The sequence below is a fragment of the Pithys albifrons genome, chromosome 1 (genome assembly GCF_047495875.1).
Source record: "Pithys albifrons albifrons isolate INPA30051 chromosome 1, PitAlb_v1, whole genome shotgun sequence".
NCBI classification, from domain to species: domain Eukaryota; kingdom Metazoa; phylum Chordata; class Aves; order Passeriformes; family Thamnophilidae; genus Pithys; species Pithys albifrons.
Window position 1 is genome coordinate 86,280,892 of NC_092458.1, and position 13,405 is coordinate 86,294,296.

A 13,405-nucleotide genomic window follows, 5' to 3' on the forward strand; every position below is an offset into this window, starting at 1 on the left:
TGGCCTTTCTCCATGAATTTCCATTGCTTCCTTGTGGCCATCCTGGCCCCTGTGGGTAAGTGAGCTCCCCTTCTCCTTGAATGGCTGCACTGGAGCCACTGCTGCTGCTTCAGCCCACTTGCAAGCTGGGCACCTTCCCCAAGGCTTCAAGGGGGAGGATGGGTGATGAAAACGGTGAGCTTTTCCTCAGCCTCTTAAATCAGAAAACACTGCAGATCTACAAATGTGGTGTTTTCTGTCCCATTTTGATACTCCACTTGAGACCACTGCAATAATTATTTTTCACAAGAGATTTACTGCTGTTTTGGAATCTGGTTTATTTGGGCTTTTTTTTTCCCCTACATGTTTTTTTTCAGAGAAACAAAATACTGTCTCATGGCTTCCTGATATCCAGATTTCACTCCATCCCATGACATTCTTCAAGGATGTAATTTGTGACCCCTTCAAGGTATTTCACTTCCCACCTTCCTTCCCTTCTCTTTCCAGGCTGGGCTCCTTATCAATCCCCAGATATGGTCATCCAAGTGGGAGAACCTGTCACTCTGAACTGTTCTGGAACACTGAGTGGAGTCAGCTCCTTTTACTGGTACAAGTTGCCCGTGGGAAAGGATGCCACTCTGCAGTTGGTTGTATACTCACTGGAAGGAGGCAAAGCAGATATTGAGAAGGAATTCAAAAATCATGTCCAGAGTACTGGCACTAAGGACAAACGTTTATCTGTGAAGATAGATCATGCCCTACTCAATGACTCAGGCACATATTTCTGTGCTGAACAAGATTCACAGTGACTCAAAAGCTGGAGCAACCTAGCACAAACCTTTCCATGCAGGCAGGGATCAGCCACCAGCACACAGCAAGTCCTGTGTTTGGCAAGAACCCATTTTCTTCACTTGCCCTCTACCTCTTTCAGAAAGAGGTGGCATTGTCTGCTTGTCTTCTGCATAATCTCTAAATTCTTTCACATTCCTTCCCTTTTCTGAGTCACTTTTTGACTCTCCTTTCTTCTTATCCTCACTGTCTCACCTCGTTTCTCTGCCGTTCACAGAGTGCTTCTCACTCTTTTCCTTTAACGTCTTTCTGTCTGTCATCCTGACCTTTCTTTTCTGTCCTCTCACACCTGTTCCCCTCCTATTTCCTTCATCTTCCTCCATGTCTTTTTCCTTTCCGTCTGCTACACTAATTCATAGAGAAGCAGGATGTGGAAGAGTTCACAGTGCCCTTTCTTTCTCCACCAACTGGAAGGAGAAGGCCCACTGGTCCCATGGCCCCACTGGACTCCAGGGAATGAAAACACTGCTGTGCACCAGGGTCCCCAAGTCCCAGTGCTACCCTGTGGCCTGAACACTCTGATGTGTGTGATGTAGCCAAGTCTTTACAGTGTGCAGGGGTGGAGCCCGGTACTCTGTGGAAAGAGCCCTGAACTGCTGCAGGTACTCATGGCTACTATCAATCCCTGAGATCTTCCTGCTCTCCTGCAAACCATGCTTCCAAGTCTTCCTTTTACCTTTTGTTCCTTCCTAGATTTCTGCCTGCTTTCCTGCCTTTTCCTCTGCCTTCCTCCTTACCTTCTTCCCCTTCTGGGATCATTTCTGTTTCCCTCCTGCCCTTAAGTCCTTCCTCCCCACAGCTTTCCTGCCTTTCCTCCTCACTTCCCACCTTCCCCTCTTCTGATCTTTTATTCTTTCTGGTGGTTTCAGAAATGTCTCCTTCTGGGGCTCTGCAAGTACATAACGTGACATCCCAGTGAGTCTCCTGCCAAGGACAAATTCTTCCACATGGGAGATCCTAAGTCTCTCCTTTAATTCTCTGCCTTAAGCTGATTTTCTTCCAACATAACCACCCTCTTCTCTCTTTGAATCCTCCTTGCCATGGCATAAGCAGGCTCAAAGAAAGGATACAGCTGGTTGTGTTTTTAGTGGAAGTGTGATATGCAGAGTTAGAGGATGAAATTCAGAATCATTTCAAGAATGGTGGAAATATAGCCTGTTGCTTTTACTTTTCAAAAGGACAGGAAAGGTGTTCTGCTCTAGAAATGACTGCATGAAATGGACTCTTGAAGATGAGTCTGCAAAGTGTTCCATGATTCCACCAGTTGAGAGACACCATGACTATCAAACACTTTCCCCACAGTGACATTCACAGCCTCTGTCTTCTATGTCAGTCTGTAAATGTTGCCAGGGACATACTGCACAAAGTAGGAGGGCCTGAAAGTCTTTATTGATTTTTCATACGCCTTCCATGTCCAGTTGCAAAAGAGAGAAAAGGATGAGGAGAAAAAACAAGTCACATCAAACCAGAGTGTCTCAGTTGCCAGATATACTGGATTGGATCCAGGAGACAAAATTGTAAACCCTGGTGTAAACTCTGAAATAGCCTCTCTGGGCACATCCAATGCCCCAGGAAGCAACACCCTGCAGCTGTCCATTACAGACCACAGGACCACCGGAATCTCCATGTGCACACAAAGGATATGGATATTCAGCAAATGGCAACAGCCTGAGCAATGAGCCAGAGATCCCTGAACTCACTGATATTTCAGCACCCCTTGTCAGGCTTACTCTGCACAAAAGTTCTACAAAGGCCATTTCTGATTAGCACTGTCCACCTGACACTACCATGACTGACTTTTGATCCAGGGGCAGCACAGCTAAGGATGAAGATGCTGCCTGTTTTTGCCAGATGCAGGGCTTGACAGGTGCTTAGGATGTGTGTGCCCTAAGCCTCTCTTGTCATTCAAAAATACAGATGTGCCATGGTAGTGAGTATAGCTGGTTCTGTTCCATGAAGGCCTCCGCAGCTGGGAGAAGACAGGAGAGAAGCAAATGGGAGAGGAGAGGCAGATGATTTACCTGGCAGGAGTCTTTTCCTCCCTCCAGGAATCACACACACACATCATGTTCTTTGTAATCTGCCCAGGGTAGGCATCCTGGCACTCGCTGTCGGAGAGTACAGGAGCCTTCAGGCACTGCAGGAGATCTGGGTATGAATCTACAAGAAAATAGGGAGAGATGGTTGATGACATGGTTGGGGTCCTTCCAGAGCCTGGAGAAGGTCTTCCTTAGCACACAGGTAACCACTGGACATCCTGTTCTAGCAGTTGTCCTTCTTCGTCTGGACAGTAAACACAGCATGGATTCCTTCTGTTTAGATGGAACACACACTACTCATAGGCCCAACATTCTACACTGCAGACGCATTCATTTCTCTGCTACCTGGAAAATCATCAATTGGCAAGTGTGGAGCCACTCTTGAGGCACATAAACTGCAAGCAACCTGAGCCTCAGGACAGCAATCTGCTCCTCTGGTGCAGATTTAGATGTCATCAGTGGATTAGACACCAGTCACCTTCCCCTGCTTTAAAAGAATGGAGGTGTCTTATATGAACTCTAGATCCACAATCATGGATGTGGGCCTTGTTCTCAATGAACTGACTAGTCTGTTGCCCTTAGTTCCATTGCTAGTGCTTGGCACCAGATAGCTGAGAGCAATAGGCCACAAAATTAATGGCTCTGTGAAGCTGCTGGTTACAGTGCATAGGTGACTTCAGTGATTTCGTGTTCATAACACAAAATGAGAAGAAGGACTTTGGAAAGGCTTGCAATTACTGCAGTCAAATGGTTACTCTCCTATACTGCCTCAGTGCTCAAAAGACCTCTGGCGCAGAACATCTCTGTGCTTTACCCTTTCCTGTTTGGAGTCAATGGTGAGGCCTTTGAGAGTCTCCCGGCAACCAAGGGCTGTACCTTCCCACAGAGTACTCACTGCCATTGCTGAGTGTGTTGCCCCAGCCGGAGATCAGGCAAGTGGTGCCAGCAGCCACGCCACTGGTAGGCAGAGAAATTGTCTGGACAGATTTGTTGAGCTGGGCTGGGGTGGCAAGCTTGATGAGCACGATGTCATTGTCCAGGGTATAGGCACTGTAGCCAAGGTGGTGGATGACTTTAGCTGAGCTAATAAACTGCTGTGATGATTCTGTGAGTGCCAGGTTATGTTTCCTGAGTTGCACTTGAATGCGACTGGAAAAGAGAAGGCATGGCATGTACTTTACTGCTACCCACAGGTTAAGAGAAAGCTCACTGTCCCCACATGCAATTGTTTCAGCATGGCTGCTGCAGGAGCATTTCTGGGCAGGTTATCTTTCTTGTCCTGCAGTAAGCCCTGGTGTTGCCGCCAGGCCCTAGGGAGGACTGCACCCACCAATGTGATGTAAAGCAAATCCCAAGTTTATTCAAAAACACAGGTATATATAACTTCAAGTGACCCCGCCCCAGGTGCGGTGGTCTGACTCCAATTGGGAAACCTGTAAGGTGGTCACTCAGGTCCACCTGAATCGGGCTACAACACCCTGGGGTCTCGTTGTCACTTTGCTCAGAAAATGAGCTTCCTATTAAATTACGGAAATAGAAGTAAAAGTGTCGCAGGTTTGGCCTAGCTGTTGCCAACCCTGGACTGGCCCCCCTTCCCCCTCCCAGAACTTTCCCAGCAAAGGAAAGGGAAAAAAAAACTGAAAAGAAACGCACTCTAAAGAAACTGAACTGAATAAAAAGAATAAATTATATTTACTAACATTTACAAACCACACTGTATACACAATACGTAGGATCCCACCCCCCAGGGGAGAGGGGAAGGGAGAAAAGGGGATTGATTAGCTGGAAAATAGGGAAGACACCAACCCAACCCAAAGAAACCGAATGAATCAAAACAAACACAATTAAAAACCTCAAGTAAGGGGAACAAGAATGAAACAATCTCACCCAGGACAGGAGAAACACCAGGGACCGGAGGGACCAGACCTCCACCACCTCCCTCCAGCTCCTCAGCCAAGGACCGGGAAGGAAAAAACCACTCCCCCACTGCTACGTGGAAGACACGTGTGGAATACTCGTAACTTCCTTAGATACAATGGTTACTGGGGAAGGCCTTGGGTCAAACCATTACAAAAAGATATACTCACCAGCCACCCCAACAAAGGCAAGAACCTGCAGGCACTTCATGGTCTTGATTCAGCCTCAAGTCCAAACAGGTTGACTTTAAGTGGGAGCTGCTAGACATACCTGTTGTGAAATGGCCTTTTCTTAAGTCCAAGGTAAGATTTTCTCCAGACAAAAAGTTCATGGTGGAAGATTCCAGGATCCAAATGTGGGCCTTAACAGGGACTAGTAGAAACTACAAACAACATATCCATTAATCATCAACCTGTCCTTAGGCAGCTACATTAAATTCTTCTGGTGTGCAGCCTTCCATTTCAAACTAAATTTTAGTTTTGGAAATGTAGTATTTGCTCTCTTCTTCTTATAGTCAAAATCTGTTGAGAACAACTCTCAAACCCCTTTCAGATTGCTCTGCTCTGACAGTGTCACTGTTCAAAATGCATAGTTTTACCAGAGGTTTAATATTGCAGTTAGTGGGCAGAAAGATACAATGTTGTATTAGGACCAAGAATAAAAAAGTCAGCATGCCCAGTTTTCTACTGTGTTCAGTTTATTTTAACAATATCCTTTACTTGAATAATATGTGTGCCATTTTGTCACATAGAATACCACTGTTTTCCTAAAAAAAAATCCTCATAAGTAGTTTCACATGCGAGTATGATAAAGACTATTTTGTGTTCTTCACTTGTCCGCAGGTTAAATACTTCAAATGTGGGAATGCTTACCATTTTCCTTTCCTAATTTCTCTCTCCTAATCTATATGAAAATATCTGCCCAAGTACCAAACCATGTTTGTTATTCATCTTTAGAATGTTCTACAGAGGCTCATTCTTGCCACAGAAGAATTTTGGGATAGTGCTGATGTTTATCAATGTAATGAATATGAAAAATAATGCTGTGAACACAAGCAACGAGATCTTCTGGAATCCTTATTAGGAAGGGTGAGGAGTTCTGTCATGATGTAATATTTGCTAAAGCTTAATGCATTTGATGAATAGTCAATTCCCTGCAGTTGCCAACTTCATCATGTTATCTCCCAAAAGACAAGGAGTACTCTCAAGAGACATTAAACAGAAGGAATATTCTTTGAGATGCTTGAATAGCATGAGAGACTAAATAGGATTACTCTTTCTACTCCATTCCATGATCCTTTTCTTTGAGAGCTATGGAAGACTGATACCCACAGTGGCACTGTCCAAATGGACATTTTCCTTCACGATAAAGCACAAGTCCAAGGACAGTGACTCCTCCAAAGGCTGCATAAATTTTGTTGGCCTTTAAATTGGTATCAATGCCCAGCTTTCTTAGAAACATGTTTTATTCTATGAAAGAAATGAGGATTAGAACCTTCCTGTGGAAAAGGAAGAAGTCCATAATAGGACTAAGCATGGCAAAAATTACTGAAGCTTTCCAATTCTGTCATAACTGATGGGAAGAATGTCTAGTCTACAAAAGTGTATAATTTGATCTCCATGTGGACTTATAATTTCTGTGTCAAAATATACCGTTGGCATAGAGACAGATTGACATTTTAAAACAATATTTTTTCTGATCTACAGTTCTTATATCACATTAAGCAACACTTAGGCTATGAGGGAATGCTTGCTTTTTCTTCTCTTCACAGGGTTTCCCACTTGGTTTAGTATCCACACAAATTGCAGGAAAATCCAGAAACTGAGTGCCTGAATTGGGAAGCTTGACCATACCTGCCTTTTTCTTGGTACTTTTTATTGGTTTCCTTTGCACTTATTTAATCTACTCTAATCTTCGACTTTTCAGTTATTCTTAACAGCAGCAATTGCATCATGAAGGGCTGGCTGGTAATGCTCTAGAAAAACAAGATCTCTGAGACCCTCTATGCTGCTTGCTTAAATCAGCAAGAGAAGACTCTTGGCCTCTCTATATGCTACTGCCAAAGGTCATGGCCAAAGACCTGGGTTTGGGTTTCTGTGCTTCTTGTGTTCCTAAGTGCTTGAAGGCCCATATCTAGTGAATATACCTTGCCCAAGTCCCTGCCATGCTCCTAACAGCCTGTCTGACAGCCCTTCTAGAGGCTCCCTTGAAGCCCAGACCTCCAGGCTGTGTGCCCTGGTCATGGAGCCAACTGATCTCAGGTGAAGGCAGGCAGGGTGTTTCTGAGGCACAACTCAGAGGTCATGCAGCAAACAGACTGACTCAGAGGAGCCCTTCAGATCTTGCCCCCAGTGGGATATGGAGAAAAACAGGACAAAGGTGAAACTTAGGGATTAAAACCATCATCATCACCCTCATTATTACAAGAACAAAGACAAAAATGCATGAACAATATTAACTAGAGAAATAAAAAGTAAAAGAGAGAGAGTAATAAAGCTCAAGAAACAGAAGTGATGCATGATTCAGTACTCACCACCCGGTGACCAATCCCCAGCCTGTCCCTTACCAGCAATCAGTGTCTTCTATTGAACCCTCTAAAGTTTATTTACTGAGCATAATGTTTTGTGGTAGAAGAATCCTTTTGGCCAGTTTGGGTCAGCTGTCCTGGAAATGTTCCATTCCAGGTTCTTGTGTATCTCTTCACTGGCAGAGCATGAGAAACCATAAAGTTCTTGATTTTGGGAGCACTGCTCAGCAACAAGTAAAACTGTGTTACCAATATTATTCTCATACTGAAGAAAAACCACAGCACTATATCACAGTCTCCATCTGCTGATCCTGTCTCCTTCTTAAAACCTGCATAAAATTTTTCTCATGACTTTCAAGGAACTATTTTCTTCAGCAAAACATGACACACCACTAGTCTTCTACTTTCCAGCATCATGAGACAGAGGTTCCACCAGGGATCCTAGTCCATTTCCTTTGTTTCTCCTTACCTTACATCAGATCAAGCTCCAAGCACAGGAAGGAGGAGAAGGAACAGTGAGGTGTTAGTGGTAGCATACAACTGAATGAAATTGCACAGTGTAGCTGCTTTCACTGGCTGTATCCCAGTGGCACACTCCACACCCCACTGCAGGAGAAGCTCAGTCCTGCAACAAAAGCCAATCACCTTGGACACATTGATTCACAGGGCAGAGGGGGCAATCACACAGATGGTCTCAGTCCATAAATTTGCCAGATGAAGTGTGTTCCTGAAGCAGAACTGCCAGAAGTCCTTGTCTCAGAGGCAGCACTAGGCTGAGACATCCAGCTCGGCCCCAGGTTCCAGGCAGAAATCATCTCTGGAGGAACTCAGGCTATTTCCTGCCAGCTATGAAAGTGGAGGCAGAGGTCACCCTAACCCCAAAGAAGGGAAGACAGGGAAAATTCAAGGGAATACTGAAGAGCTCAACGTGTGTCCTTTCTACCTCATTCCTCCAGTTCTCATGGAGATCAGAAGGAGAAGAGGAGCTCTCAGCATTCTTCTGCCGCTCCAACTTCCATGCAAACTCTTCTTGGCTGCTCCAACTTCCATGCAAACTCAGCATAATTCTGCTCATACAACCCCATTCTTCTCTTCCCAGCACCCACTGCCACCCAACCCACTGCACCTCTGAAGGGCTTTTGCTTTCCTGCAATGGTTTGTGTCATTCTCCAGTGTTCCCCCCCAGCCAATCCTTTCTCACCTTTCTTGTCCTGCCCCACCCCAATATGTCTCATCCTCCCTCAGTTCTTCCTCTTCACATACCTTTGAACAGCTACAAAAAGCAGGTTGCTGACAGGATAGGGGCTTTTCCCTCATGGTTCCCTGCTATTTGATTGTGGTCGTGCTGGCACCTCTGGGTAAGTGGACTCAACTCACCCTTGAGCACCTACATCGATCCCACTGCTGAGCTCTCAACTATGCATTCAGTTACTCTGTTGAGGATAGTGAATGAATGAGGTGGGAAGGAATCCCGGAGTCTCTTGCTCAGGCAGTCTATTTTTAATTCTTAGAGCAGCACCCAAATGGTTCCCTTTTTTGGACACAAACTGCCCAGGATTGTGTCTTGCCTACTAGAGAGAGAGTGGAAACTAACTCATGCCTTGTATTGCTCCCCAGTTTCTTCTTTCTAGTTCCTTCTCTGCCTCTTCTCTACCAACCCACAGTACCTAGTTCACATTTTCCATTTTTTCCTTCTCTTTAATGCTCCTCCTTTTCCTTTCCAGTGTTGGCTCTGGAACAGTCCCCAGACATGGTGATACAAGAAGGCCATTCTCTGGATTTGAAATGTTCCGAGAAGAAATCCACCAACACAGCCATGTACTGGTATATGCTGCCTTCAGGGAAGGACTCCAGGCTGACCCTAGTGGCTTCTGCCATTCAAGGTGGTAGTGCAGCTGTTGAGAAGGGTTTCGAGAGCCATTTCAAGTCCAGTAAGATCCAAGGAGACAGTATCACCCTCTCTATAGAGCATGCTTTCCTCAATGACTCTGGCACCTATTACTGTGCTGAAAGTGAAACACAGTGGCTAGACTGCTGAGGGAGCTAAGCACAAACCTCTCCCTCCACAAAGAGGACCTGCTTTCCTCCTCACTCGTGCTGCACAAGGCAGGATGATGGCTTTCCACTCATCACCTGCTCCTCTTCTTAGCCTTCCGTTCTCTTCTCAGATGCTGAGAATTTATCTCTCCTGCTTTCTGTCTTTGCCACCTCAATCCTTCTAGCATCCCTCTTCATTTAACTCTTACATTAGATTCACTTCTGTCAACCCTTTTTCCTCTCTCTGCCTCCCTTTCTCTCATCATCTTTTTCTTTCTCTCTTCATTCTACAATCCAGAGATTTTCCTCTCATTTCCCAACAGTCAATGCTGCTCATGATTATTACTATCCAAGCAAAAGAATCCTCGTGTGAATTCCTGGTGCACCTTTAGATAGAGGCAAGGCGAGGCAGGTGTTGGAGTAGCCAGTACCAGGTGGCAGCTGCCCACGTGCTCCTCTGTTACAATGACTCATCTGTGGTAGTACATTGCCAAGGATTGTGTGCAGCACAGCACAACATTGTACTCATTTCGGTTACCCGTGATGTTTATCATGGACTCCTCCAATGTACAGGGGTCTCTGGATCAGAATCACTGCTTTCCTGCCCTTGATCAAAATGCAGTTTAACTTTCCCAAAGATATTACAGAAATGACAGACTGTGTCAGTAAGCTGTACAGGTAATAGAAATTTTCCAAGAGGATAGAGTGTTCTATTCATCATGACTTGGATGAAGGGGTAGAGAATCTCCTCATCAAGTCCACTGATGACACAAAGCTGGGAGAAGTGGCTGATACCCTGGACTACTGTGCAGCCCTTCAGAAGGACCTCAACAGGTTGCAGAGAATGGCAAAGAAGAACCATCTGAAATCCAACAAAGGCAAATGGAGGGTCGTGCACCTGAGAAAGAACAACTCCATATTACTGCCCAGTAGAGCCTCGAGGTGTCTTGCTGGAAAGCAAGTCTGTGGAGAAGGACCTGGGGGTCCTGGTGAACAAGAAGCTGTCCATTAGCCAGCAGTGTGTCCTTGGGTCCAGGACAGCAAATGGTATCCCAGGGGAAATTAGAAAAGCATTGGCAGTAGGTCGAGGGAGAGGATCCTGCCCTTCTGGTCAGCCCCAATAAGGTACACCTGGAGGGCGGTGTCTAGTTCTTGACTCCTCAGTAGTAGGGAGACATGGAGCTCCAGTGGCAGATCGAACAGAGTGCCATGACAATGATTAAAGGAATGGAGCATGTCCCTTATGAGGAAAGGTTCAGGGAACTGGGCCTCATGACCCTTGAGCAGAGATGGATGGCAGAGGACCTTATGAATAGACATAAATATCTGAAGGGACAGTGTCAAGTGGATGGAGGCAGGCCCTCCTCAGTGGTGCTGAGCAATAGTATGACAGGCAAGGGGCAGAAACTGATGCACAGGAAGATCCACCTGAACATAAGGAAGAACTTCTTTGTTGTGAGGGTGACTGAGCACTAGAGCAGGTTGCCCAGAGAGATTGTGGAATTTCCCTCCCTGGACATATTCAAGAACGATCTGGACAAAATCCTGTTCAATGTGCTGTAAGCAAGACCCTGATTGAGCAGGCAGGTTAGATCAGATTCTCCCACAGTGGGCCTTTCCAACCTTACCCATTCTGGGATTCTTTCTGTCACAAATAACATACTCCAGTGAGTGGCACAGGCTGGCAGGAGGCATTCCAGAAGGTTCCCACACTGCAGATTCCCCTGCTAATATACCGGCTTCCTGAGACCTAAACACAAGACCCAACAGTGCAGGAATGCATGGTCAAGATCACTAAATCTTCAAATACCATGTGATCTGCAAGGCTCCCCCTGCACTGGTCTGCCACCTGCCCATCCCCAGAGAAGCCCATGGGAAAGAGAGACCCATTCCATGTATAAATCAAGCACAGCCTCTTCTACACTAGAGTGCTGGAGATGTTGTGAGGGTGTGAAGTTTCTTCCTGTTGACTGCATAATGTAGCCCACACTCTTTGTTGTTTTCTCCCTTTTCTTTCTTTAGAGGAATCTGGGGTCTTCCCTGCATCTTCTGTAGGCACCTTCTGGAAACAAATGAAATGGGACAAACTTAGAAATGCAATGTAGGATTTGGGAGGTGGAGGCACTGCTGCTCCCTTCTGCTGAAAGGACACAGGAACATCTTCACTGCAAAGACCATGACATTCTTGAGCAGTCACATCGCTTGCTGTCTTGTCTGGGCCAGCCTTACACTGCCGTGCATTGCCAGCCCACAGCACAGCATGGATGTGCACAGGGTCTGTCCGACCTCTGTACACCAACTCAGGGTACACAAACTATGAGCCTCTCTTCCTGCCTACAGTGATTTCCCACTGCCTCAGACTGGTGAATAAGACCGTGTGTAGAGAAGAACACATTGTTTTCTGCAGCTTTGTCCATTCTTGTCCTAAATGATAAGGAGAGCAGAGGAGTATTATCTCTTCTCTGGCAAGGAGAAGGTAAGTCTGTACTATCATGTTTCATGGTGCATACCATTTGTCTTCAGAAATCTCTCTGTGCTGCAGTCTCTCAAGAGGTAGTCCCAATGCAGACACAAAGACAGCCTTTCCTCTCCTTGAGATGCTCCTTTGGAATAAGAGAAGAACAGTTACAGAAATACTCTCTGTCATCCTGCAACAGAGACCAAGATGACAGATCAGCACTTTTCCCATACCTGGGAAACATATCAGGCCCAACAGGGATAAGCAGAGAAAATTCCACACTGCAGCTTGCAGGGTTGGGAGTCTGTGTTTGTGAAGATGTCGAGAGAGGAGACAAGCTGCAGGCACAGGCACAAAATTCCATGCCTGAGATCTCTTTCTCTTCCCCTCATTTGGTGCCTCTGTTCATCCTTGTGCCATGCACACACTCAGGCTGCCACACAGCCCCATCATGCTCCTGTGACAACACTTAACTGCCACCTACTCATGCACACACGCATTTACAAACAGCAGGAAGTCACTGGAGCAGAGGACATGCACCTCATCACTGTGTGCAGGTGTCATCGCCCACTGTTCCCAGACAGACAACTGCCTTCTCTCATTGCAGACTCCCTCTCACTCCCCTGCCCACCCACAAAGAGATGTATCTCTCCAGCTCAACCTTTCCTCTTTACACATCTCTGTGTCTGTGCTGTCATCAGGGGCAGGTGGCTGGAAGGAGGTGGCCTTTCTCCATGAATTTCCATTGCTTCCTTGTGGCCATCCTGGCCCCTGTGGGTAAGTGAGCTCCCCTTCTCCTTGAATGGCTGCACTGGAGCCACTGCTGCTGCTTCAGCCCACTTGCAAGCTGGGCACCTTCCCCAAGGCTTCAAGGGGGAGGATGGGTGATGAAAACGGTGAGCTTTTCCTCAACATCCTAAGTCAGAAAACACTGCAGATCTACAACTGTGGTGTTTTCTGTCCTATTTTATACTTCAGATTATTGTGCTGAAGTAATCATTTTTCAAAACGCATTTAATGTTTTTTGGGAACTGGTTTATTTGGTCTTTTTTTAAAAATTCTATCTGCTTTTTGCAGAGAAACAAAATACGGTCCCATGGCTTTCTGATATCCAGATGCTGCTCTATCCCAGAACATACATCAAGGATGTATTTTTGTGTCCCCTTCAATGTATTTCACTTCCCACATTCTTTGCCTTCTCTTTCCAGGCTTGGCTCCTTATCAATCCCCACATATGGTCATCCAAGTGGGAGAACCTGTCACTCTGAACTGTTCTGGAACACTGAGTGGAGTCAGCTCCTTTTCCTGGTACAAGCTGCCTGTGGGGAAGGATGCCACTCTGCAGTTGGTTGTATACTCAGTGGAAGGAGGCAAAGCAGATATTGAGAAGGAATTCAAAAATCATGTCCAGAGTACTGGCACTAAGGACAAACGTTTATCTGTGAAGATAGATCATGCCCTACTCAATGACTCAGGCACATATTTCTGTGCTGAACAAGATTCACAGTGACTCAAATGCTGGAGCAACCTAGCACAAACCTTTCCATGCAGGCAGGGATCAGCCACCAGCACACAGCAAGTCCTGTGTTTGGCAAGAAC

The 13,405-nt window shown here is 45.9% G+C and overlaps 1 protein-coding gene and 1 gene segment (V, D, J or C); one reads left to right on the forward strand and one right to left on the reverse strand.

Annotated features, from left to right (window-relative positions):
* Positions 1-320: 320 nt before the first annotated feature.
* Positions 321-8,438, reverse strand: LOC139673081 (trypsin-like). Of its 3 annotated transcripts, none has more exons than XM_071558071.1 (5): positions 7,781-8,438; positions 4,955-5,166; positions 3,763-4,016; positions 2,850-2,988; positions 321-638 (listed from the first exon to the last, which is right to left on the reverse strand). In XM_071558071.1, the coding sequence occupies exons 2-5, from the start codon at positions 5,113-5,115 to the stop codon at positions 581-583; spliced, it is 612 nt and encodes a 203-aa protein (XP_071414172.1). In that variant the 5' UTR covers positions 5,116-5,166; positions 7,781-8,438; the 3' UTR covers positions 321-580. The 3 variants fall into 3 exon arrangements, with proteins under 3 accessions (XP_071414172.1, XP_071414157.1, XP_071414163.1); XM_071558056.1 differs by having other exon boundaries at positions 7,351-8,438; XM_071558062.1 differs by having other exon boundaries at positions 7,318-8,438.
* Positions 8,439-8,626: 188 nt separating this feature from the next.
* On the forward strand, positions 8,627-9,349 carry LOC139678008 (T cell receptor beta variable 29-1-like). The segment is given in 2 exon segments: positions 8,627-8,669; positions 9,036-9,349. Coding segments are annotated over 2 exon segments (357 nt in total).
* Positions 9,350-13,405: the final 4,056 nt, after the last annotated feature.

Bases quoted from the DNA above. Each gene is read 5' to 3' on its own strand.
- LOC139673081 (XM_071558071.1), bottom strand. From the start codon at position 5,115: ATGAACTTTTTGTCTGGAGAAAATCTTACCTTGGACTTAAGAAAAGGC. The intron at 2,989-3,762 runs GTGAGTACTCTG...ATTTTCTTGTAG, and splicing joins CAACACACTCAGCAATGGCA to ATTCATACCCAGATCTCCTG. The intron at 639-2,849 runs GTAAATCATCTG...GCCTCCTTCCAG, and splicing joins GAGGAAAAGACTCCTGCCAG to TGAGTATACAACCAACTGCA.